The sequence below is a fragment of the Lonchura striata genome, chromosome 8 (genome assembly GCF_046129695.1).
Source record: "Lonchura striata isolate bLonStr1 chromosome 8, bLonStr1.mat, whole genome shotgun sequence".
Taxonomy (NCBI): domain Eukaryota; kingdom Metazoa; phylum Chordata; class Aves; order Passeriformes; family Estrildidae; genus Lonchura; species Lonchura striata.
Window position 1 is genome coordinate 33208938 of NC_134610.1, and position 25975 is coordinate 33234912.

Consider the following 25975-nt stretch of genomic DNA (forward strand, 5'->3'; position numbering starts at 1 on the left):
TCCAGAGCCCTGTTTTAGTAGGGTGCAGAGCAAACAAGTAGAGAATGGTTCTGTTCCTCTTACTTCTGTTACATTGTGTGAGGCTGGGAAGGTCTGTCATTGTTTCAGGAGTACATAAAGCACCCAGACAACCTCGATTACAGTAGGAACTTTTACGCAGCTGAAGCTGACAGTAATTCTGCATTAATATCTGCAGAGGTCTTACTAGAGAATTGCAAAATTTTGTGAAATGTGAATCTTCTGAGTGTTGCTCTGTTAAATGGGTATAGATTAAATTGGGTTAAAATGCAGGTAGAAGATGAGCCCTTTGTGAAGGTACTGTCTTGCACCAGTTGAACTTGTGTGTTGAGGGTAGTGAAACAGTGTAGACATGGGGAATAGATATTATATTTGCAAAGCTGATTTTGTACTAAAATAAACCGTGTTTCAGGTGTGGATCCATCCCTGCAAGCAGAGAACAGAGTCCCAGGCTCTTCCCAAGCCACTGCTGGGGTATCAAAACAGCAGAAATCCCGATCCACCAACTCAAGGGACGAGCGCTTCCGATCTGGTAAGAGACAGAGATACAGCTGGGCATCACTTGTCCTAAGGGGAAAAGTATACCTGTAAAATGGTACCTGCACAGAAAGCTGGAAGTGTTTTGGAAGAAGGGAAGAGATAATGAATGTCTTTCAAGTATCTTTTTGTTTTGATACATGAGTGGTTTTGGTTTAATCCAGCCTGGAGGAAATGCAAGAAGGGAAGGAGACTGTAGACCTGTCTACTGATGTGTTTCTTGTTGTGAATTTTACCATGCTCAACAGGTTTTTCATATTTACTGAGAAAACAAAATTGGGTTTCCAGTCTCTATAACAGTTACTTAAAAATTTTGAAGAAATGTGTGTGAATTTGGGGGATTTTTTGCTTACTTGTTTGGGTTATTTTATTAAAACAAAGTTATATATTTGTTGTAGTTTCCTTTCTAATATTTCCTGGTTTAAAGCAACTGCACAAAAAAGGGAAATATCACAATGGATACTCTATTTTAAATGGACACCATAGTGACAAACATGTTTTGGAAAATTGTGTGAAAATACTGATATCCTCATTGCATCCTGATTGCTACTTTTCAGGTGGTTGAAGTGTACCATTTCCCTGTGAAATTCCTTGTCACAATAGTGAAGAAAAACAGGTGTTTGGAAGCTTTTCTCTCCTAAGTACTTTTGGACATCTAGCTGGATGTTTTTCTGTTTGTTGTGCAGGGTAATTCCACACCTTGGGTTTGGGGATGAGAGGTTCAAATGATGGCAGGCACTGCCCATCATGAGCAGGAGGCTGGTCTTGGGTCACCTTGTCTTGCCTGCTTGGGCAGAGTTGTTATTGTGTCCTATTTGCCCTGCTGGTGTGGAAAACCTTGCTCCAGAGTTGGAGCAGATGTACTTTGTATGTTCCTTAGGGCTGATGGAATGATGAATGAGACTTCTTAAATATTCTGTGTACAGACTCCTGGGAAAGATGCTTGTATTCAGCTACACAGAGAAGAAACTTCTGAATGCCAGGGAATATTGCATAGGGTTGTAATTGGCTAAATGACATGTTTAAAGTATTTTTTAAATTATTAAATTATAGAAATATGTTATAGAAAATTATATTATAGAAAATAATTAGAGTAGGCTGTGCCATTGGTAAAGTAACAGAAATAAGAATCTGCAAGGAGAGCACAGCTAGAGCAGGAAATCCTTGGGAGGTAGTCCTTGGTGGGGACTGCCATGTTCTTCATGTGGTTTCCTAGCACAGCTCCCCCAGCTAATTTTTCATTAAATATTTCTGTCCAGAACAAGTTCTTTACTTGGAAAGTTTCGAAGTTCTTAGTTACAGCACACATAATTGGATTTCTTTCTCCCATTAGTGATATATTACAAGGCTTAATGTGCTGAGATGGTATCAAAACCAAATAGTGACAGTTTGACTTGGTTTAGGTTAAATTTATTTAGGTCTTTGCAAGGAAATGTAGATATAGCTTTTAGTTGTCAATATCTATTCCCCTTTTTCCTCTGTAGTTAAAAAGAATCTGTATTAGTGATTGGCTTCTTTATCTCAGCAAAGAAATATTGTTGCCTTTTTTGAATTCCCTATATGCTGACTGTTGTGAGGGATAACCAGCTTCAGCCTCCTTCCCTCAATCTCACACCTACCTTTTCCTTTAGGCTCTTATGGGGAAGGGAGGGTGTGTTGTTTCTTCTTTTTTCTTTCCTTTCAGTCTTTACTTCTTGTTTTCCTTTCTTCAAATCTCATCAGTTCTCCTATGTCTTTTTCCAGAGTAGGTGATGAGGGGAAAATGCAGCTTTTCTTAGAACAGGATCTCTTTCTGGAGCAATTATAGGTATTTTAGAACATCAACATAAATTACTTAAAATAAGCAAGGAAGTGAAACAATTTTCTCTTTTTATACAATTAATCTGTCATTTACTCTCTGTAAGCACTTTTTAAGATTGTTTCACAGAAGAGGTATGTATTTAAATCAACTGTATGTTTTTATCATCCTCACCTGTTTGTCTTCACACAGTAAATATTACCCAAAAAATTCCAACAGTGAATACTATTGATAAATACAAGCCTGCTGTCCAGGCTTCAGCTGGAATAGTGCTAATTACCTTCTTAATAGCTGGTACAGTACTGTGTTTTGGATTTACAATGAGAATAATGCTCATATTTTATTATTCTTGTTCTTAGTCTATTATTATTTTTTTATTATTATCATCATCATTATTATTACATTTTAATTTACTTCAGATATTTTTGTTAATATCTCAACCCATGGATTTTACCTTTTTCCAAGTCCTCTCCCCATCCTACTTAGATAGAGCTTATTGATTTGCCTGTTGGTGTTTTGAAATCTATGAGCAGCAGGGACACTGGTGAGCCTATAAATGTCTTTTTTTTTTTCAACCAACTGTAGAAATTCTTATTTCCGTGCCTGAGGCAGGGACAAGAATCAGAGGCTGATAAATGAGCAGAACCTACAAATAGGAAAGAAAAATGCTCTTCTAATAGCTGAACAGTTTAGGAGCTGTAAGAGTGTAGGTGATTTATAATCCACAAACTCTTTTAGTTTTCCTCCCTAATCCTTTTTTAAGGACATGTGGAAAGAAAGAAAATGAGAATGGGTACAAAGAAAAGGAGAGAAGATTATGTGGTTTACTAGAGCAGAAGGAGAAAATGTTTATAATAAGTTATAAATTGTTGATGGTTGCTTGCAGCTTAATAAAGTGCAGAAGCTTAGAAATACTTCTCCAAGACTTTTTAAACTTTTTCTTCTGCTTTTTGGATGGCAGCATATGGGTTTTTACCCCTCACTTTGGTACATAGATTCTTTGTGTTAATGAAATGGTGGGCTTGCTGTTCATCCCTTCCAGTGATCACTGTTGAGCATTTGTGATCCCTGTTCTCAAAAATGTGGCACATTTGGTCTGGTTATGAGTGATTAATTCCCTGAAGAAAACTGAAATACACAGTTTTTACATGGTGAATCACTTTCACAGTAAATTTTGAAGAATTTAAGTAACAGACAATGGTAGGGAGCTTCTTATTGCAATTCCAATACCCAGTTAAAATTTAATTTATATTAATTAATGAATTTTTGTACCCTAAGTGTTCTGCTTCTTTAAAATAATTTCATTCCTTTTACTTCTTTTATTGAAATGCGTTTCATGATGTAGAAAAGCTCTTAAAGCAAAAGTGGAATAGGAATAAAGTGTTCCAGGGAAGTGAAAGCAATTACTTCATTGATATGGATGAGAGAGGATGTTCCTACTCAGCTGATGTCCAAGGACAAGATATTATAGGAAAGATTTCAAGCCAGGAATAGATTTTAATGAGTATAGAGGGAATGATGAGTTAAATTGGTGCTGTAAAAATAAAACATGGAACAGAATAAAAATTCATCCTGACTGTCTCCTGGTTGCACTTTTATCACTCAATCTAGTCTGTTCCAGGTTTTGGGATGGGAGTTAGGACTAGAGGATGAGGTGGTAGTGATTTTGCCCTCTGGAAATGGAATAAAAAGTAGTTCCCATGCTTGCTCCCACAAATCTGTGTGATGTTATGACCTGCCCTGCTCTGCTTTGTTAAAAAGCCCCAGTACACCCTTGCCTCCATCTAGGCCTTTCCATTCCCAAAATGCACAACTGCCTAAGAATGCTTTCATTTTTTTATCTGCCACATTATTTAATAGTTTAATGTGTTTATATGCAGACTACAAATATTGTGTGTTATATTGCTCTTTGGAAGACCTTTCCTGGAGAACAATTTATGTTTCCCTGCTTCCTATGAGATGTTAATATAACAAAAATGTCTTTCAAATTGTATATAGATGTAGGCATGGTGGAAGTGACTGCATCTCACAGTTACTGTCTCTAGAAATATTGCAGCTTGGTTTTGGCTGGAAGTTCTGCCAAGGAAATGTGTCCTGCAGAATGGACATTTTGCTCCTACTTATAAGGCCTCAAAAACAACCTTGATGTTGAATCCTACTTAAACTTCCTAGAATCTGGGGACATAAAAGGTTTGCTTCTGGGTACCTATGGGAGTAGGTGGACATTCATTAGTGGACAATTACAGCTATAATTAAGGATCAGGAGAAACCAAGACTTGACCAAAAGCCTAGATGTGGGAATGGAGAAGGAGCAGGCAGAAAAGGGGAATTTTTAATATGTAAAACATCTACTATGAATTCCTTGGTGTGAAGGACAGCAACGAAAATCTGACAGGGAACCCAGGACAAAAAAAAAATTGTATTAAAGGGCAGAGGTTTTACAGTTTGGGGCTTTTTTTTCCCTTCTTCTTTCTTAATGTTTTTCTCTCATAACACCATTATCTTTGAACCTCCCATGTTGCACAGAAGTTCTTCTCTGAGATAAGCATCTACTTAGTGCATTCCTGAGTCTTGTAGGAACACACAGGTGGGATAGTATATTTGCATGTATACATATTTTAAATATTGCTCTGAACAGATTATCTGCAGGGAGCTGCAGACTGAAAAGTGACATTATTGCTGTGAAGAACTGGTTGGTGTCTGGGACCATATGCTCAGGAATTCTTGTGATTTTGTAGAATCCATTTGGCCAGACTGAAGGGTGTGTTCCTTAGGACTCAGCATGACCAAAGGGGGGCCAGGGCTACTACAGAAATCATACTTTTTTAAATAAAAAAAAGAAGATACTGTAAAATACTGATACTGTAGTCATCACCAAGGTAAATCCCTGTAAGTACAGGGAGAGAGTTTCATTGTCTGTTGTATGTACAAAATTATATGTACACTTATGTTATATTGTATTTTATATATGTTTTATAAGTGTTTGTCTGTCATATACACATACCTACAAATAGTTTCATACCTTCAAATTTGTCTACCTGTTACATATTTGCATCTTAGCAAAAGAATAGATGGATACTTACTGAAAGAATATGTGTTTTCTTTCAAAATGAATAGTTAATTTCTGAAAACCTTGTACAGCAGTTTCCATGTAGAAGAAACGTGGTCAGCCCAGTGCAGAATCAGATACTCGCTCCTGGGCTCTGTCTATTGACAGCCACACTCAGCAGTAGCAATTCTTTTCTTGTACCCTCTGTCATCAGTCTTGCTGATACTGTTCATTTTCATATCTCACTGCTGTTTTCAGTAAATTGTTCTTACCTCAACCCATGATCTTTGCCTTTTGTGCTTCCAAGTAATTCTCTCCATCCTACCACAGAGAGGATGGAGATGGGGAAGAGAGTGAGCAGTGTCTGTCTTGAAGTGTTTTTAGAGGGGAATACTCGATGGGAGAATGCCACTCCTAAACTGCAACAAGCCCTTTGTAACAGTGTTTAAGTGTATACTTGTTGTATTGTGCCTTTTCATGAGTTTGAGTCTTAGGTGGTAAGTCAGAGCCTATTTTTAGTCTGCCTCATTCCTCCTCAACATCTGTTCACTTCTCATGAATTTTCTTCCTGCCTAAGTTTCAGCTTTTGACACCATTGGAATGTAGATGTCAAAGAGAAAAAAGCTGCTGAAAAATCACTGGAATACATTAAATTTTATCTGCAGTGAGGTCTTGATTGAACGCTGCATTCCTCTTAAATCTCAGTTTTGGCTTAAAAATCAGAAAAGAAAAAGTATAGCCTTTGAGCCTCTTAGGGTAATTTTTACTTTCAGAAAAGGGAAAGCTCTGTCTGTCTTTTTCCTAATTCTTCATATAGAATTGTAGAATTTTGTTAGAGTTGGAAAATACCTCTAAGATCATTAAGTCCATTAGTCTCTTTTTTCTGTTTTTTGTTACTTGCATTGTTTTGTAAGAACTTCAAGTATGCATGTACTCGCATTTCTTTTCCCTTCCCGGATTTTGAGGATGAAGAGTCAAATGCTGTTGCAAATTTACAGAATCTGCATTGAAATTTCCCCCTCAAATGAAAATAACTGACAGTTCAAAACTAACATACCAGGTACTCTATAACTGCAGTGTTTATGTCAGGGGGGGTTTCAAAATGTTACTTGCAGAGCATTTTCAGGCTGATTTTATGAGGAAAATATATCAACTTGCCCCAGCTTATTCTCCCTTAGCTTTGGAAACCATTGCTTCTACACTGGATTGGAGCTGAAAGCAGTCGTGTTGAGTCAGTCCTCCTGACTAACTGAAATTCTAACCTTTTTGTTTGTTTGTTTTCTATCTAGATGTCCACACTGAAGCAGTACAAGCAGCACTAGCAAAATATAAAGAGAGGAAGATGCCCATGCCCTCGAAGAGACGCTCTGTCCTGGTGCACTCTTCAGTAGAGACATATACCCCTCCAGGTACATACTGAGTGAGCACAGAAAATTAACAGAGCTGCCCAGAGAAGCTGTGGCTGTCCCATCCCAGCAGGGCAGCCTGGGGTAGCAGAAGGTGTCCCTGCCCAAAGTTGTTAGTAGGTTGCACTGGAGTTCCGTGTCACAGCTGTATTTCCCAATAATCAGGTCTTGGTTGGATTTATGCTGCAATTTTTTCCTCATGGTTTTTAGTGTCTTATCTAGAGATAGCATAGCTGCTGAAAGTCCACATGAAAGCAGTCACAGAGTGAGCAGGTACCCTTTATGCATTAAGTATGTTCTCTTACATCATACCTCACTCAGAGGAAGTAATCTAGGCAAGCATGTCAGAGCTGAAAATACCTCATTTCACACTGCAGAAGGTTTTTCTTTTAAAAGTTGAAGAAAAGACCAGAGCATTAAGTTGCTGCATTAATTGCAGAGCACTCATCAGATGGTTTCAGCTATTCAGTGGTGAGCAGATTGAAACAGGCAGAAAGTCACACATTATAATTGTTCAGATTGATTATGGCAGAATGCCTTTTAATTTTTAGGGGGAAAAGGTAATCTTCTGTTGTCTCACAGTGAACTTTCTGAAGGTTAAGAAAGTCATACAACATGTGCTAGCAAGCCAAGTGGTTTGAGGCCGGTGTCTTGTATACGAAGAAGAGGGATTTCCTAAGATGTTTTATGTTGAGAATGTGCACATGTCTTTTGTAATGTGGCCCAGGAGCAGAAGCACACTGACTTCTACTGCCCTTCTCCATCATTTCTAATTCTTAACCCCCTTAGAGACAGGGGTTAAGAAAGAAGAGTTCAGGTATGCTTTCTGAGCTGTATTTCTTCTTTCTGTTCTTCTCATTTAAGGAGAATTCCACTTTAGTTTGCTAGTCACACACGTAAGTATATTATTTTTGTGGATTCTCCAATTATTTCATTAGTTAATAAACAGTAATCCTCTGTGTTCTTATATATGGTCTTTCTTGACTCTTAATGTTTTTACACAGAAGATATGCTAAGTATTTTTATTAAAGTATCTTTTTTTTTTCTGAGCAGCTATTAAAAAGAAGCTGAGATGCTCTGGAGGCAATGTTAAGTTCTGTGATAAAAGCTGCCCTGCTCACCTGCAGAGAGTGTGGAGCATGGCATGTGTACATGTGTGTACAGAGCAAGATGAGGCCATGGAATCTGCATATTTTTGTGTGTTTGTGCTGCTGGATTGTCATCTTCTAACATGCCCATGCAGGTGGTCTGCAAAGAAGCCAAGTGTGCTCACACTGGGATTGAGCAGGGTGCAGTAGCACCTTAAATAATAGGAGCTGAAAGCTGGTGGTGTGACCACCACATGGACATGGTCATGGCCACAAGGCTGCTGGAGTTCATGAACCATTTGGACAGCACTCCCAGGCATGTGGTGTCATTGTTGGGGTGCTCTTGTGCAGGGCCAGGAGTTAAACTCAGTATTCCTCGTGAGTCCCTTCCAACTCAGGATATTCTATGAAGAGTTAAGTGCCTTTAGAATCTGTCAAGTTCTTTCTAAGAGAAGGTGTTATGAAGTCCCCTTATCTCTATAAGAGAATGGGCCACTGGATGAGTTCTGTATCATGGGGAACCAGGACACTCAAAAATATTCTATGTGTTTTCTTCAGCTATATCAAATCATAAAAATAATTGTCTTTTTATGGGCCTGCCTTTATTTACAATGTTAGCTCAGCAAGAAGGATCCAAAGTTGCAAAAATCCAAGTAGCGCTGGGCATCTAATCCTGAGCCATTCACCCACTGCCTAAGTCCTTGTGTTGGCAGGAGTTAATGCAATTAAAACATGCTTTGGTGTTAGTAACTGAAACTACTGTAACTTTGTTACAGCTACCATCAGGTACCAGGAAGGAAGCATCAGATTCACCTTCTTTACATTGAGGGTCATGAGGCACTGGCTCAGAGAAGCTGTGGCTGCCCCATCCCTGGGAGTGTCCAGGGCCAGGTTGGATGGGGCTTGGAGCATCTGGGATAGTGGAAATTGTCTGTACCCATGGCAGGGAATGGAACAAGAGGAACTTCAGGGTCCCTTCCCACTCAAACCATTTTGTGAATCTGGCTCTCAGCACAGTGTTGAATTGAAATCCAGCTCCTGGCTGGCAGTAAAGGAACTAATTATATCAGTCATCCTTCCAAAAATTTTAACGTACTTCTGGTTTTGTCCTGTTGAGTCTCTCATCCTTCCCAAACAAATCTCCTGTGACCAGACCTGGAGCTGAGCCTTTGTGCAAGTCTGGCTTAAAGAGAGGTGGCTTCTGTGATTGTCTTGGGTCAGCTCCCAGCCAAGAAGAGCTGGTAGCCAAGCACACAGTATTCCTTCACTGTTCTGTCACCACACACCAGAATCCATGGATTAACCATTGCCACTGCCACAGGGCTACTGCTGAGGTGACCTTGCTACTTCATGGTGTGTTTATGTTTTGATACTAGAATGCTTTTACAATGGATCCATTTTTGTACACAGACTTCATTTGTCTTGAGTCTGAGTAAGGAGATGTTATCAGAGTATGTATTCTGTGAAAACCTGCTTTTTCTGTTGTTCTATTTCATCTGAAGTGATTAGAAATGGAAGACATGGTGGTTTTGTTGGGGTTTTTTTTTCAGTTCCTGGCTGTTCATAATCCCATCTTGTTCCATATTCTTGGGATTATTTATTTTTGCTTTCTGCCTAAAAAAAAGGGAAGGTTTCAAGCAATATGGGACAGGTTTGGCTTCTCTCCAGGAGCAAATGGAATCAGCTGCCAAAAACTCCAAATGTAGCAGCAGACTGGAAGTATCACATGAGACGGACCCAGGAATGGGATGCACCACAGCTGAGTCTTCTCAGAGATCTGTTGTTTGGGTGTTCTCATTCAAAATTGTCATGTTTGATGAGGGAGGTCAAATAATGAGATATATACAATTTTAACTTTGAAAGCGCCATCAAGATAATGGAATTCTTATGAAATGAGTTTTTGGTTTTTGTGATTTTAGACTCCTAAGAGAAATTAGTCTGGAGTTATTGGAAAGGCACATATTCAAGAAAATCGGAAAATTAAAGAGCTGGTAACTGAAATGCGTTGCCCAAGATGAGGAGTAGCTTTTTTTTATGTTGCTTCAAGAAATGTATGTGGAATTGTATCTAGAAGAACAATTATGTGTTCAGAGGATTCAGAAAATAGCCAAAATTAAGGTTGCAGAATTCCTGATGTAACCAACCCCAGATTTTCATGTCTGGGACTCTGACAGTAACAGACACTATCTTATATAAGGCATGTACAGATCAAGTTGTTAAAATTCAGCAATTCCTTTATGAGGGCAAGTTTTTTTTCTGTAATAAGACTTTCTGTTTTTCTCTAAAAATCACAAGGGATGTATTTTTCTTGATATTTAGAATGACCTTTTTATTTTTTCTTGGATGGTCAATAAATGATGAAAGATTCCAAAGGGAAACATCTGGAAAGTTGTAAGTAACTGGATGGTAATAAAATTAGGAGCCCTTTGTCAGACTTCTAACAACAACAAATATACATCTAGAATGAAAAGATGCTTTACTAAGCATTTCTGTGTATTATTAATATCAGTTTATGTGGTTAAAATACATGCTTTGTAATTACTCTTTCATTGAACTTCAGAGCACCATGGCTTTTTAGGAATTAGTTCTCAAAACAATTTGTCAGAAGAATCAGAAAGTGAAGAATTCCCTTCCCCTAAAAAAGAGTAAAAAAGGAAATCAACAACAACAACAAAAAGAAAGAGCTTTATTCAGGTGTGATGAGATAAAATTTACCTGTTCAGAACAGGAATGTTTTTTCAGTGGAGTAGGGACGGGATGAGATGCTCACTGATTCTCTACCGTAGTTAGAAGCCTTTTTTAACTCTCGTGTCATTCCAAATGTTGAAGGTAATTGAAACTTTGCTCCCAGTGTGTTCTAGCCCTAATGTGTAGAAGTTGTTGTCTTAACCCAAAAAAGGGCAGCGAGGGGGATTTGTGTGTGTGAATGTCCCGTTCCTTCAGCCTGCGCCCCTCACGCGCGGCGCGGAGCGTGCGGAGCGCGGCCGGACGCCGTGTTCCCGGTGCTGGGTCATTCCCATTCCCCCATTACAGGCCTGTCATCATTATTTTGACCACAGACACATCGTCAGCATCAGAAGATGAGGGCTCGTTGCGGCGGCAAGGGCGGATCAGCTCCACTCCGTTCCAGAGCCATTCCAACGTAGAGCCCTGGCTTAACCGGGTCATTCAGGGCTCCTCCACCTCATCCTCTGCATCCTCCACCTCATCTCATCCTGGAGGGAAACCTGCTGCTGCTTCCAATACAGCTCCTGCCACCACTGCTGCCACTGTGCTTGCAGATCTCATGGCACACACGCAGATAGGTCAGTAAACCTGCCGGTGTGGTTGGAATGAAATCAGATTACAAATCCCAAAGCAGGGCTAAACACAAAGGTCTTCACCAGGAGATACCTGTGAATAGCCTTAAAATGTGCCATTCACAAAATGTGCCAGGTAGGTATGATGTATATGTATTTAACCCAAGCCAGTTGCTCATGAGATCTGAACGTGCATTCTTCTTGGTAAAATGCTTGCTTTACCAAGAAAATAAGGTTCAGTTTTAGTGGATTCCAAAGCACAATTTCAAAGGAATCCTGGTTTTGGTGCATGCTTTCCAATCTGCATGTATTTACCCTAAATAAAGTCAGATTGTGTATATCAGACACGATTCAGTCGGTAAGCACCCAAAAGACAGAAAACACAGAAACTTTGGGAAGGTTGCAAAATCAGAGGTACTAATCATTAGGGAAGTTTTTTGCTCTTTGTACAAAACCTTTAAAGAAACCTAACTTTTCCATATTCCCATTTCCAAGCTTATTAATAATGAGAAATTTGCAATTTTGTTTGTCCTTGGTGAATGTAAGAAAGAAGAAATCTGTCACCACTTAATTTTGAGCCATTCTGGATTTCATATGATGGATTAGTAGAAATCATGTTTAACTCCTTTAAATTTCAAAGTCAGTTATGGCTAACCTTTTAAGCTTTATTGGTATTGATGAAATTCTTAATATAGCTGTAAAAACTTGCAAGATACCCAAAATGTAGCACAGCAGCTTGTAATGTCTCATGCCCCAGGCCAGATAGATCTGTCTGTCAGGAATGTTTAATCTACAACGTACAAAATCAATACCTTGTGTGCAAAATCAAGGCCTTATTGAAGAGTTCAGAGTCCAGCATTTAAGCAGCTGAATGTTGGGCTGTATGCAAGTTTAAAATTCCATTAGTGGGAAATAATTATAATATCTAGAAGGAAGGAAGCTCAGGGATTGTTACAAGATGATCTATTAAAAGTATTTATAAAAATAAAATTTCCAGTGACTTTGACCAAAAAAAAAAAAAAAAAGCATTTTCATCTAAGAATGGTCTTCATTTCTGCGGTGCTTGTCATGTTCTATCAGTTTTCATTCCTAGCTTGGTAACATTCATGCATGGCCAATATCAGTTCAGTTGGGACATTTTTCCTCTCTGCATGTACTTTTCCTAGCTCACAAGAATATGAAAACTTACTCAGTTCTTACACTGCAAACTTTTATGACTTGTGATAAATACTCACATACTTTTTAAAAGGGGCTTTGATTTGTCCTAGAGCATAGAAGAAGAGTTTATTTATTTTTCAGATAGTGTGCTGATATCAGCAATATGAAAGGCATCTTACATATCTTAATTGGCATGCCCTACTGAAATATTCTGTGTTTTGGATATGTACTGAATAGCTATTCACAGTTTTGAGATGTTTGAGAATTTAAATTTAGCAGCTTGTTCCCTTACAGCTAATCTTCTCCAGCCTGCATTTTTAATGGTGAGCTCAAACTAAGTTCCCACCCAGTAAACTGCATTGTTGGAAGTGCAAGGTTACTGTAGTTAGTGGAGTCAGATAGAAATGTGCATTATTTGCAAGGTGTTTGTTTTTCACTTAATAGCAGCAAGGACAACCCTGTATGTCAGGGGCCTTTTTTCTTCTTTTGTGTAATATTTTTTTTTTAATAAGGCTAGTGGTGTGTCCTTTTTTTTTTTTCAAGATCACCATATCAACTGTGGAATATTTCACACCTTTGCTCTTAGAGCAGCTGGAAATGCAGATCATCATGGCTTTTAATTCTCTGTCATATCCCATTTGTTCTTCCTTTGGACACTTACTCTCTTGCATTTATATCTGTCTTGTCATCACTAATGGAAAGGTCCTTCAGTCTGAATCCAATTAACCTTTCTTCTTGAAGTCATAAGTCTTCTCACACTTTTCTTTAACTCCTTACCACTTATCTTACCCTGCTGTGCCATGGTATTTCTGGATGATACAAACAAATAGCATGGGGTCTCATGGGCATTTATTAATGCTCAAATGATTAATTAAGCTAGTGTGGTTTTTATCTGAGCACAAATCCTGAAAATGGAACCTATTTGTTCTCCATACATAGTGAGACATTGCTAGTCCCTGCAGAGTTTGTCAGGTGGGAAGTGGGAACCATGTGCACTTGTCTCTGTGGCCAAGTTGTATGCTGCAGGAAGCCTATGGTTTGGTACTTTGGGAAAGCCAGGGAGGAAAAAAAAGAAAAAACAAAAAACCCAACCAAAAAGCAATTTCAAAAATATAGAGCAGAGTGAGAGTCATATATATGAGGCAGACATATACATGGCCTCTCTGTGGGCAGTGGTTACACAGGCCAGCTTTACACAGTTGTCATCTTTGTGGTTACTGAATCCAGAGCATTTTTCTGACAGATGAAGTAACAGTTTCTCCTTCATGTACCTCACCCACATGAAAGGAATTTAGTCTCTGCAGTGCAAACATTGGCACTGCAGCAAGGTCCATTGGAAAGGATGGGAATAGATTTAATTTTTTCTCCTTGGTGATGCCTCTAAAACCGCTTAGAGCTGGACTTGTGGCTTGTGTATCAGCTCTGGAAATGTGGGACCAGTGCAATATGCACTTGTTATTTTGGGGCTGATCACTGCCTCAGAGTGGGGGATTATGTATGTATTTCACAGCACTACCCAGATCTCACTCTGTCTGCAGTTTTTCTGGCAGGATTTGTGACATGCTGATGTCCTCCAAGGACTTTGTCTGCAGAGGCAGCTCCAGCCCTGGGCAGCAGGGTTTTCTCTACCTCTTCCCTGCTGCATTCCTATTATTGCTTGTCAGGATTCTGAATATTTCAGTCCTCCTAATCTTCTTGTCTGTTGTTTAAAGGCTTTTCAAAAATATTGCCATTTCCTAACCCATTCCATTCAAAACCATTCTATAACCACAGTTACATTTTTGGAATGATGATAGCAACTTCTTACAGGGGCAGTTAGTGATAGGACAAGGGGGAATGGTTTTAAATTAAAAAAGGAGACTCATATTAGGAAGAAATTCTTCCCACCTGTGAGAATAGTGAGGCCCTGGCTGGCACAGGTTGCCCAGAGAAGCTGTGGCTGCCTCATCCCTGGAAGTGTTCAAGTCCGGGTTGGACGGGGCTTGAAGCAACCTGGTCTGGTGGAAGGTGTCCCTGCCCATGGCAGGGGATGGGACAAAATGAGTTTTGATGTCCCTTCCCACCAAAACCATTCTGTGACATTCCCTAAGCATTGCTCTACAGCCAGGAGGAAATGGGGAACAGCTCCAAGCAAAGCAGGCTCGTGCCTCCAGTTTATAAGGAGGTTCTCAATCCCCTGTGAGGATTTGTGAAATACCCTCATGTAAGAAGCAGGTTTGATTGATTCTTAAGGTGCCTGATGAGCTCCTGTGTCTGTCTTGCATTTCTGCAGAGAACCATTCTGCCCCCCCTGATGTGACCACTGGCCTGGTGGAATACCTGCACCACGAGTGCCCGCAGGTTGCATCCGTGCGAGGAGTACCCAGAGGCTACAGCAGCAGCATCCTGGAAACTGCAGATGGTGATTGCATTATAGACCTCCTGCCTTTCCATCTGTGGTCCCTTGTATATGTATCTTCACATGCATCTTGAATTTATATTGCCTCAGAGCTTTACATTTTGATATATATAAAAACATATATTTACATTTAATTTAACATATACAAATGAACGTCAGCATTTTAACATGTTTTGTGTTCTGATTATTTTTGCAAGCCCTCTAAAATATTGAAAGATTCACTCAATTTTTTCAAGCATTCTGATGCTTTCTGAATTGAATGAATGTTAAGGTGTAGTAAATACCTAGATTCCTGGAGAACAAGACATTGTTCATGTTTCAGTTGAAATCTCATGAAGGCGTTTGAAAAGCTAAAATAAAGTGTGAGAAAGTATCTGCATCAGCCAGGTAGCCAGGGAGCAGCACTGTTTGAAAGCAAATAAATCCATGGTGGAAAGTCATACTAGTTAAAGCTGTTTTCTCCCAAACAAGGTACTCATCCTGAATGACTTTTCCACCTGAAAGTTGTGTGTTTTAGTGTATTTTGGTTAATATATAATAAATAATAAATTTTTTCCATTTGCCAGGTGTCCCAGTGAATAGTAGAGTGTCCTCTAAAATCCAGCAGCTTCTAAATACTTTGAAAAGACCGAAGCGCCCACCTTTGAAGGAGTTTTTTGTGGATGATTTTGAAGAACTGCTAGAAGGTTAATTTTCTTTCAGATACATTTTTTTTCTCCTAGTGTAAGTGGTTCATGACAGAGCTGATACTTAGCAAATGTTGGTTTCTTTTCTGAATAGAAAACAAGTTGTGGTAAAATTAATGCAGTGGAGCAAGAAAGGTCATTATGTTATCACAAGTGAAAGATAATCTTAAACTCAACCTCATTATGACATTTCTGAGCAGCTGCCACTAGAGTTCCCCTACTGTTGGTTTGATACTTGAAAGATAAAATGTTTTTGTTATTCTAGTCTTTTGCTTCAGATGAATTTCCATTGAAGTGCATGTAATTGTAGAAAGCATCACTTGGAACCATTAATTTTGCTGGTTGTCTACATTGAGTGTTTATTAACTTCAACCAGGACTTTGCTAACTAAGATCGAGATACTTCACTTTCTGGAGTAGCTTGGAGCAGGATTTTAACAGAAGGCCTTTCTTTAAAAATATGTTGTTAGTCAGGCGTAGTGTAATTTTTCATCCCCTGTTGAGAATCCATTGCAGCAAAAGTCAGTGTCCATATGTCACTGAAGCCATTGTTTCTGATAACCCTCCTTGACTTAAAGCAGCTTTCATTGAAATAGATGTGGAGAACAAGCTTTCCAAAACAGAAAGAAGTGGGCTAGAGATTAAAATTCTGCTTTTTCAATAATGTGGAATGAGAACTCTGAAGTGATGGTCACTGTTTTTTGGGAAGCCAACAGATGATTGGCATAGCATCATCAGAAAGCAGAGAAGTAGTGATAGCTGTGAGGAGGAGGTGAATGGTTCAGAGAATAGCCTGTGAAGTGTAATTTACACATTTTGTGTGGATTGACAGTTGCCCTTTTACTGTGCTCTGGTTTTAGTGCAACAGCCTGACCCAAATCAACCAAAGCCTGAAGGAAACCAAGTGAATGTACTTAAAGGGGAACCCCTGGGGGTTGTGACCAACTGGCCCCCCTCACTGCTGGCTGCCCTGCAGCGCTGGGGAACCACCCAGTCCAAAGCCCCTTGTCTGACAGCGTTGGATACCACTGGGAAAGCCATTTATACCCTGACCTATGGTACGTGTTGGAGCCAGCTGCCAGGAGGAATTAGGTGTTCATCATGAAACAATTGTTTGCCTTACTTCAGAGGGCTGCCTCTGCTTGTAACACGTGGTTGGAGATTGCTGTAGGAATGTAAATTAAAAATTCCTTGTATATGAATTCGGTGTTTTTAAAGAAGTTAAGGAAGAGAAAATGTTTATTGCAAAACATATTGGTTCTTTCCAAGTGGCTATTTGTAAATCTCTTAGAATTGTGTGGGTTTTTTCATAAAAAAAACACTAAAAATAGCCCAGTGTAAACTGGGAGGTAGAAACAGATTACTAATAATGCACTCTTCAGGTTCCCAGAGGAGATATTCCATTTTAACATCTTCTTGCACAGCTTTATAGAGAAGACTTATACCTCAGGAGCATAATCAGGATGTTAATGATGGGAAGTGAAACTTGCCTGTATTAATGACCTAGAAGTCTTATAGTAAATTACATTTTTGGGGAAAATAACTCTGTCCTTCAGGATAGCTTACTGCAGCATTTCCTTGTATAATATGTTAGAATGTTGAACTTTATTGTTTGCATTCTCACAGAGGAAGGATGCAGGAAATATAGCTGAGCAGCTGCAGTAATTTAATTTGCAGTAGAGCTTTGAGTGTTGTTTAGAATAGCATGTTTAGTTTTACATTTAGAATTTATAAAAAAGAAAGAAAGAGGTAAACCAAAAAGAAGCCAAGTTCTAAATTGTACTTGGACTCGGACAACTGTTCTGATACCATCATGCTTAGTGCATATGTGAGGGACTGAGATCTGCCAATTAAGTGTTACAATTTTAGTTTCTGCTTCTTAATTTTTTTTTTTTATTCTTCAGGCAAGCTGTGGAGTCGAAGCTTGAAGTTAGCCTATACCCTGCTAAACAAGCTAACCACTAAGAATGAGCCCCTGCTGAAGCCTGGAGACCGGGTAGGCTGCTGTTGGAAGTGGTCCCTGTGGATGAAATAGTGAGGAACAGCTTTAGCTGAAGAAAGCCTTGTCATAAAATACCGTAATAATATATTGTGAATTAATCATTACTGTGACTTATACATTGTCTCAATACTTAGTATTTTTCTGCCTGGTTATCTATGAACCTGGGCATTGTTGTGAAAAATTTGTTCCACAAATGAAAAAGCAGCCTCTCTATCTACCAAATGACAAAAAGAATATTTTCCTATTTTACTGTATTTTTGTAGGTAGCTCTCGTATTTCCTAATAGTGATCCAGTTATGTTTATGGTGGCATTTTATGGATGTCTCCTGGCAGAACTTATTCCTGTCCCAATAGAAGTTCCACTGACAAGAAAGGTAGGTAGATACATTCAACATTTTTATGGTTTGATAAATAAATGAAGTGTTTGTCTGTGTGTGTGTATGTCTAAGTCCTACAACCCTTACATGGGGTCCTTCAGAGCCCACTCTTCAGAAAGCATCAGGTGGACTGTTCAGTATACATTCTGTGCTTGGAATTATATCCAATATTCAGTTAAGGAAAGAGGGAAGTAATATTAAGCTAGTAATTTAAGTATTTCAGGGTATGTGATTGTAGAAGTTATTTTCATTCATGATTTTCAAAAACATGTGCAGAAGTATTTATCTGAGTCTGTTAGAGAAAGGCTGTCATTTCAGCTCTGATGCTGAGTAAGGAGGCAGGCAGAGACACCATAGTTCCTGGAAACACAGGTATAATCCTACACACCTGGAGATTGTTAGGAAAGAGCTAAAAAGCTATAGGCTCTGCTCCTCAGTGTGTCAGGACTCAGAAACAGCATCAAACAAGTCTTCTGCTTTAGCAGAATTTATTAACATCCTATTGGGTTGTGGAGGGATATACAGCCATTGCTTCTGACACTGCTTTTCTTACTAGATCTGCTGCAAATCTTAGCTGGCACTAAGAAAAACTTACATTTTCTCAGTCATTTAAAGGTCTTATGGGATTGACTTTTGTTTTTTCCTGTGATATAAATTGACTTAATGTCTTCTAAACATGAAGAAGTTACAACAAACTGTCCAAAATCTTTGTTATTTGTAATTTTGCTATTTTTTTGTTTCTCTACAGGATGCTGGCAGTCAGCAGATTGGGTTTCTTTTGGGCAGCTGTGGAGTCACGTTAGCTTTAACCACTGATGCCTGTCAGAAAGGCCTCCCAAAAGCCCAGACTGGCGAGGTGGTGACGTTCAAAGGTGTGGGTTTGTTTTATGGGATAAAAAGCAGGTATATTCATTGTTGCTGTCAAACTTCAGTTTTTTGGTTTGCTTGCATGGTTCTTGCTGCCTTGATTGTCATGGCAGCGCTTTGTGCTGTTTCTTCCCCTCCAGCAGGGAATTTTGCTTTTGCTTGCCTCCTGTCAGTATCCCTGAATACTGGGGGAAAAGCTCTGATGTTTGGAACTGTGGTGACAGTAGCTTTTCTTTTTCTTTGAAGGCTGGCCTCGTCTCATTTGGTTTGTGATTGATGGGAAGCATCTGGCAAAACCAGCCAAGGACTGGCATCCCCAGGTCCGGGATGCCAGCGCCGAGATTGCTTATATCGAGGTGATGCAGTGTCATGTGATAACTTCTGTGGTTACTCTGTCCTAGTTTATGTGATGTTTTCTTCCTCTAAACTCTGGATATAATAAAAGAGACAGCTATAATATTTTAAACTGTGAAACAAGAATGTTTCCATCCAAGGCTGCCAGGCAGACTGTCAGATGAGTGACTGTGTGGAGTCAGGTTGAAGACTGGGGATAATCAGCAGTTTGGGATCCCCAGGACAGTTGGAGTAGAGAAACAGATTTTTTACCATATTAGTGTGTTCTGTGGACATAAATATAGTTTTTGCTAGCTTTTTGAATTAAAAAATCTGGGTTTGTTTTTGTAATATGTTTTCAATTCAGTACTGTAAATTTTCTTGGTTTTGCTCCTAATCTAATGCTTGCATACACTTTCTCTTCTCAGTACAAAACAAGTAAAGAGGGCAGCACAGTGGGCATTACTGTATCTCATGCCTCCATGCTGGCACACTGTCATGCACTGACTCAGGCATGTGGTTATTCAGAAGGTAAGTTAGATAGGTGTAACTTTAAAATGATACAGCTTTGCATCTTCAGACACTTCATGTTACATAATCATGTCTGCTGTCTCCAGAGAACTTCAGATACAGAGTAGTTGCTTCTACTGCAAAGGAAAAAACAAACTTCCTCATTCACAAAGGGTGTGAAAGAGTGTTAAGCCACCTGTGAAGATGGGGAAGAAGAAGAAGGGGATCTTCCTCTTACGTAATCATGTCCCACAAAAGAACATTTTCCCAGAGATGTGAATACAATGAGAGATCTGCTTGTTTGCAGTCATTCTTCCAATGAACAGCCAAGAACTGCACTTGGTTTTGACCATCTGTATGGAGTTAATCTTTGCTACCATTTAACCAAATATTTTCCTGCATACATCCATCCTACATCAATGATAAGCAAGTTTCACCTAATCAATACAAGATATTCCTCAAAAATCAGGTTGACTCCTTGATTTAAAATATTTGATTCTTATTTGTTTTTTTTTTTAATCACATAAGATACTCAAATCCCTCAGAGAAAATATTCAAGAAAATTTAGTAGAGCCATGGTGATATTTCTTACTGGATATAATTCTTTCAAATAAAAATTAATTTTTTCAGTTTAGCTGAAGAATTTTGCTTCAAGACTAACTTTTCAGTCAGCAAACTTCATTGGCAGATGGAAAGGGTATTATAATTAATCAAGGTGTTAAATACCTTGTAATATTGCAGTCTAGTCATCATAATTCAAAGATGATTGCAATAAGTAAAACAAGCCACTTGGACCTTAAGCAGCCTGTTTGTTATAGGCAACAGAGCTTTGGTTCCTTAGCAGTCATGGAAGGTTCAGAGTTGCTTGAACAAATATTTGTAGTTCTTAAGTATTTTTATAAATATGCTATTTAAATCTGATTTTTTTTCCCTTTGCTTTCAGCTGAAACACTAACAAATGTCTTGGATTTCAAAAGAGAGGCTGGCCTTTGGCATGGAGTGTTAACGGTGAGTGTTGCAAGAAAGGCAAAAATGCAGGAATCTGCTTCTTTCATTTCTAATGTATTGGTATCAGAATGAGGCTATAAATTCATCATTTCTCTCAAATGGATTTTATTTCAGGATTTATATTTTTCAGAATAAACTGTTGCTTCTTCCGTACCTTGTGTAGCATATTTTTTCAGAATATACACATAGTTCTCACTACCAGTTAACTGTAAGAGTTATGCTGTACTGTGATGATGGGGGGGGGTTATTTAAGCATTGTTACATGTTCTATATTTTTTAAGCCACTTGGAAGTTTATTTTTGAATCTCTTTCTTGTAGAGCGTTATGAACAGGATGCATGTCATCAGTATTCCCTATGCATTAATGAAGGTTAATCCACTTTCCTGGATACAGAAAGTCTGCTCATACAAAGGTACCCTAAAGGTTGTTTTAATTCACCCATGTCTTTATGGGTTATTGAAAGCAAATTAAATTGTTTGTGCAAAATGTATTTGTATCACACTAAATACTGCATTTCAGTATTCTGTGTGCTCATAGTTTCACTTATGAGTGATGTTGATGCTTCTTCTGAGAGACCTTTAATAAGCTGTTTCTAGTATTTGAATTATAGCAGACATTAAAATTCTGTGATCAAGTCCATCTGGAGACATTGACTATAACTACATGTTACAGTAGTTGAATATTTGGAATTTGTATTTGTTTCCTATGTTTGTAGTGCTATACATTTTGTGTGTTGTTTCATAAATTTGTATAAATACACAAGAATACTTACATAATTGTATAATTGGTCTTTATTTAGTTCTGCACATTCAGCATAATTATTGTTTTGACTTGCAGCCCGTGTAGCAGTAGTAAAATCCCGTGATATGCACTGGTCACTTTTGGCTCAGAGGGATCAGAGAGATGTCAGCCTGAGCTCTTTACGGATGTTAATAGTGGCAGATGGAGCCAATCCCTGTGAGTATGGATGTGTTTCATGAGTGTCAGTCTTGCCAAGATTCTCTTTCTTGTAAGCTCTGTGTCAGAGCTGTTGCTTGGGGAGTTAAGCAGTTTGTTCTGTAGTAAAACACTATTTGTGTGCCAGTGATGCTGCTGCTTTTTCATTGCTGTTTGCACTTCTTGGCTATATTTACCAGTGTAAATTCGTTTTTTGAACTTTGTGGTTTCATTAGTGCTATACTCTTCTGTGAATTGACTTGAACTGATATCTACAAGATATAAATATAGATATAATCCATTTTGGGCCAAGTGCTAGAGGCCTGGTAGAACTGTAAAGTTATGTCAGAAGCATTTGATATTTAAGTGCTGTGACCTTTGTAAGAAACAATCAGATAGTAGTTGTACAAGAGGTTGGCATGAAGCTACCCTTAGTGACAAAGTATTATTCTGATCTTTGAAGGACTTTCCAGGATACTGAGTGCTACTGAGTGCTGCCAGAGGAGGAGTACGCAGTTGGGAGTTTCATTCAATGTTATTGTTAGTCACTAGGAGTTCTTCCAAATCTACTCTCTTAATATGAACTGCCTTTTGGACAGTTTGAAAGAATATTTGGTTTGTACGTGAACACAACAGTGTTCATCTAACTGAGCTGAGAGTGAGCACAGACTTTAAATTCCTGCACCTCAAGCTTTCCTGCTCTTAGAAAAATGTTTCTGATTATGTGATGGTTCTTTCTAGGGTCAATATCTTCCTGTGACGCATTCCTGAATGTATTTCAATCCAGAGGTTTGAGACCAGAAGTAATCTGTCCCTGTGCTAGTTCTTCAGAGGCACTAACTGTTGCTATTCGCAGGTAATTCCCTTTTTTCTGAGAAGTGAAATGAAGCTTTTCTTGACTACTGAAATGTGTCATAGAATCGCAGAATGCTTTGGGTTGGAAGGAGTTCAAACCCCCTGCCACGGGCAGAGACACCTTCCACTACACTAGGCTGCTCCAAACCCCATCCAACCTGGCCTTAAACACTTCCAGAGATGGGGAATCCCATGTAAAGGTGATAATCAGAAAATACCATAACGCACATAGAGATTCCTAAAGACCTAGGCAGAAGGAAATATGAAGCTCACAGGGGTCTCCTTCACTAAAGGATGGGTGACTTTTGTTTATTTTCTTTTAAAAGTTTAGTATTTTCTAAGAATAGTCAAGCAGGAGGTTTTTTTTCATGCTTTGGGAAAGTGACATATCTTCCTCACTGAAGTTATTGAAGGGCCTTTTAAAATGCCCCCAAAATAAGACTTACTCATTTGGGAGGAGGATGATGGTGAATCCTCCATCAATTGCTTATGTACAATGATTTGTAAACAGGGGCCAAAAATTTAAAAAAAAAAAAAAAACTGTAGATGGTCTGAGAAATACCATTGGATTTCTGGAGATAGCAAGGGATGTTCTGAGAAAAAGAAATACTTTAATTATTAATAGACATATGGATGGGATATGCTGGGATTTTTTGATAGCAGTTCTGGTCAAAATGTGCCTTTTCAGAAAGTCAACTTCAAGAAAACTTGAAACAAAAAACTGCGAAGTTTTGGAGAGTTTTGTTTTAGCTCTTTCTTCATTCAGTTACTGTAAAAGTCTTGAACTCTTGTTTGTTCAAAGTGAGAAACCATTCTTTTTCTTAACCTTACCAAGCCTTAGAAACCAGCAGAATGATTTTAGTGACCCTCTCACTAGTACTGATCTGTTGATTCACATCTAACTGGACTTTCTGTCTTCCAGACCTTCTGAACTGGGTGGCCCCCCTCCAGGAAAAGCAGTGTTATCCATGAATTGTCTGAGTTTCGGCGTGATCAGAGTGGATACAGAGGAGAAGTTGTCAGTGTTAACTGTGCAGGATGTTGGGCAGATCATGCCTGGAGGTAGGAAAACATTTTATGTAGGTTTCAGCATATTACAAATAAATTATCTTTACTATTACACTTGTGTGCATGGAATAAATAAAAATATTAAATACCTTTAAGGTAAAATGAGTTATGTTTTGATATATTACCTAAACACATGATGGATTATAGATTAATGCACAATAAAACTGAATGACCGTAGATTTTGGTGTGGGCAAATGCTTTTGGCTTATTGCAGAATTGTTTTTGGAGTGAAATGGAGTGGAGTGGAGTAGAATAGAATATTTCAGTTGAAAGGGACCTCATCTCAGACCCTGCAGAAGTGATGAAACAACTAATTCTGGAAACTATTTTCTCCTGCCCATGGAGAACAAGAACGTGATCAGGAGTAACCTGAATTAACCTATTTCCTAATGGTATCTGTTTGCAACACTGTGGTTCCTGAGCTAGGTAGGGCTGGGTATTGTTTGTCAGCCCATTAATTGAAGTAAAGAGACTTGCTGTCTCATCCTTGTTGTTCTCACTTGAGATCTGGCTGCATTTGGAGAGGAGAATACTCTGAAGAAGGTTAGTAAAGGTAAGGTGCCAAACCAGACCTCAGACTGTCAGCAGTGGGATGAAGGACTGGACACTTGGTGCCATCTACTCCAGCTTTTAGGCTGGCAGTTCCATGGTACTGTCTGTATTACTAGCTTCAGACCCTGTCCTGATCTGCTCTGGTGTGCTTGGAGAAGATGAAATACAGATTTTTTTTGAATTCTCCTCACTCCTCAAGTTTATTGTGTAGTTACCAAAGAACCTGATTGATTCTGGTCATGCCCTTGGCACTTTTGGCTTTGCTATTCTTGGTCTCCTTATGAACTGTCTTGCAGAGCTGTGGTTCTAAAGCCCTGCTCTCTGTAGAGCATTTTCTCAAGGCAAAGATAAAGTGGAGACTCAACTTGTGTGATTTCGGTAACAACCTGTTCTTTGTACACCAAAGCCCCTGATACAAATAAGAGGAGGTAGACAGCTTCCCACTCTGCTGGTGAGAATTTCAGCCATTGTGTGCAAGTCTCATGGTGTTGTTTAATTTTCCTTATTATCCCCAGAAGCCTTTTGCCACCCCTGAAGTCAGTGGTTCAGTTGTTGTTATTGAACTTAAATTCAGTAGAGCTTCCTTTTGCTGATGACTGAGCAGAAGCTCTGCACTTCATGCCAAAACGAAGCAGAGAAGTCACTTGGTTGTTGTGTAGCTTCTCTCAAGTTTGTGTTTTGTATTAAGACCATTAAGACCATTTGAATTTGTTTTGAAAGTCCATAATAAATTCCAAGAATGGCAGTAGTAACTTCAGCCTCACAGTTGGACTTGATCTAAAAGATCTTTTCCAGCCTAATCAATTCTCTGATTCTAGGACTGGCATCAGTGTCTCAAAAAAATAGTGATTTTTCTGCTTTGACTAGAATACAGGTGGCATGTACTGCTACTGCTGTCTGATTGGGGTGTCCACACTACTGCTGTCCCCTTGAAACCTCACTGAAATTCACCTATGCTCCTAATATTTTCCTTGGATGGTAGGTTAGACACAAGGTCATGAAGGGAGCTAGCTTGCCCTTCAAGTAGTCATGAATCCTTTGGTGTACTTACTGAGCTTAAACTCAATATTGCTGCTGTTCAAAAAATGATGCAGGATCAATTTAAATCTTTCTTTAGATCAGTTTATCTCATGTGGCTCCACTTCTATGGCCCCCCTGCTACCAAAAACTAGGCCATGCAAAACCAACACAGGGATGCTCCTGGCTTTGCTGTAGGCTTGATCTCACAGCAAATTGTGCTTGACTACACTAAGGTACAGAGCTGCCTGCAGTTACTCTTCATATTCAATTGCTGGAGCTGTAAGTCCCCTGAGTTAATTTTCTACAGAGCATCTGGTCAGTGGCAGGTTCAAGTCTGCCTTAGGATGTTGGAAAAGTTCCCTGTGTACTTACGGCTAAGTAATTTCACCTCATTATGAGTTGTCAAAAAATACATCTCTGTCATGGTGAAATGCCTGATTGAGCAGTCAGAGGGATCTGTGAAAAAACCCTTCTCCTTTGTCAGAATTCCTTGGAGCATTGTCTGGCAAATCTGGGGGACCCTTGTGGGTTAGGGGGTCATTGGCAGGCAGTGATAACTACCATAACTTTCTGCATGAGTGAGAAGTGTCAAGTGACTTGTCTGACTGTGTGAGGGGAGAACAGTTAAATGTGTCCTATTAAGTGCCTCAGAATGATATGACTTGTAATTGATGGCTGTTGCTATTTAAAAATACAGTAGTAAGTGGTAAAACTACTTGTAGGTTAAGCAGAATTTGGGCAAATTAATTCATTAACTCCTTTAAAACTCTGACTAGCATTGAGCTGTCAGAATCTGGGCCAGATTTACTTCAAATTATCCACATATTAAGAATTCCAGCAGAAATTTCTCTGTACATTCCTTAAGTCAGAATATGCATTATAGATTTCATTATAAGGGATAATTGATAACTTTTGTCTCTTAAAAAATCCTCTGGAGTTCAAAGGAAGTCAGAAGACTAGCAGCTACTTACAGGGGTGTGTTAAATGAACAAAATTAAAGACTTAAGTAAA

General features: G+C 38.9%; 1 protein-coding gene across 8 annotated transcripts in view; it reads left to right on the plus strand.

Moving 5' to 3' along the window:
• Nucleotides 1-25975, plus strand: part of DIP2A (disco interacting protein 2 homolog A) — a 75978-nt gene that overhangs the window by 28830 nt on the left and 21173 nt on the right. For 6 of the 8 annotated variants that reach the window (XM_021532561.3, XM_021532563.3, XM_021532562.3 and 3 more), the window contains exons 3-18: nt 431-550; nt 6692-6811; nt 10956-11201; nt 14626-14754; nt 15318-15437; nt 16297-16494; nt 17341-17432; nt 17702-17812; nt 18564-18687; nt 18929-19038; nt 19444-19546; nt 20469-20533; nt 20852-20945; nt 21371-21490; nt 22211-22325; nt 23247-23386. In XM_021532561.3, the coding sequence (XP_021388236.1) occupies nt 431-550; nt 6692-6811; nt 10956-11201; nt 14626-14754; nt 15318-15437; nt 16297-16494; nt 17341-17432; nt 17702-17812; nt 18564-18687; nt 18929-19038; nt 19444-19546; nt 20469-20533; nt 20852-20945; nt 21371-21490; nt 22211-22325; nt 23247-23386 (2007 nt within the window). The remainder of the gene's footprint in view (nt 1-430; nt 551-6691; nt 6812-10955; nt 11202-14625; nt 14755-15317; nt 15438-16296; nt 16495-17340; nt 17433-17701; nt 17813-18563; nt 18688-18928; nt 19039-19443; nt 19547-20468; nt 20534-20851; nt 20946-21370; nt 21491-22210; nt 22326-23246; nt 23387-25975) is intronic. The other 2 variants (XM_021532564.3, XM_031505361.1) reach the window with 1 other exon arrangement.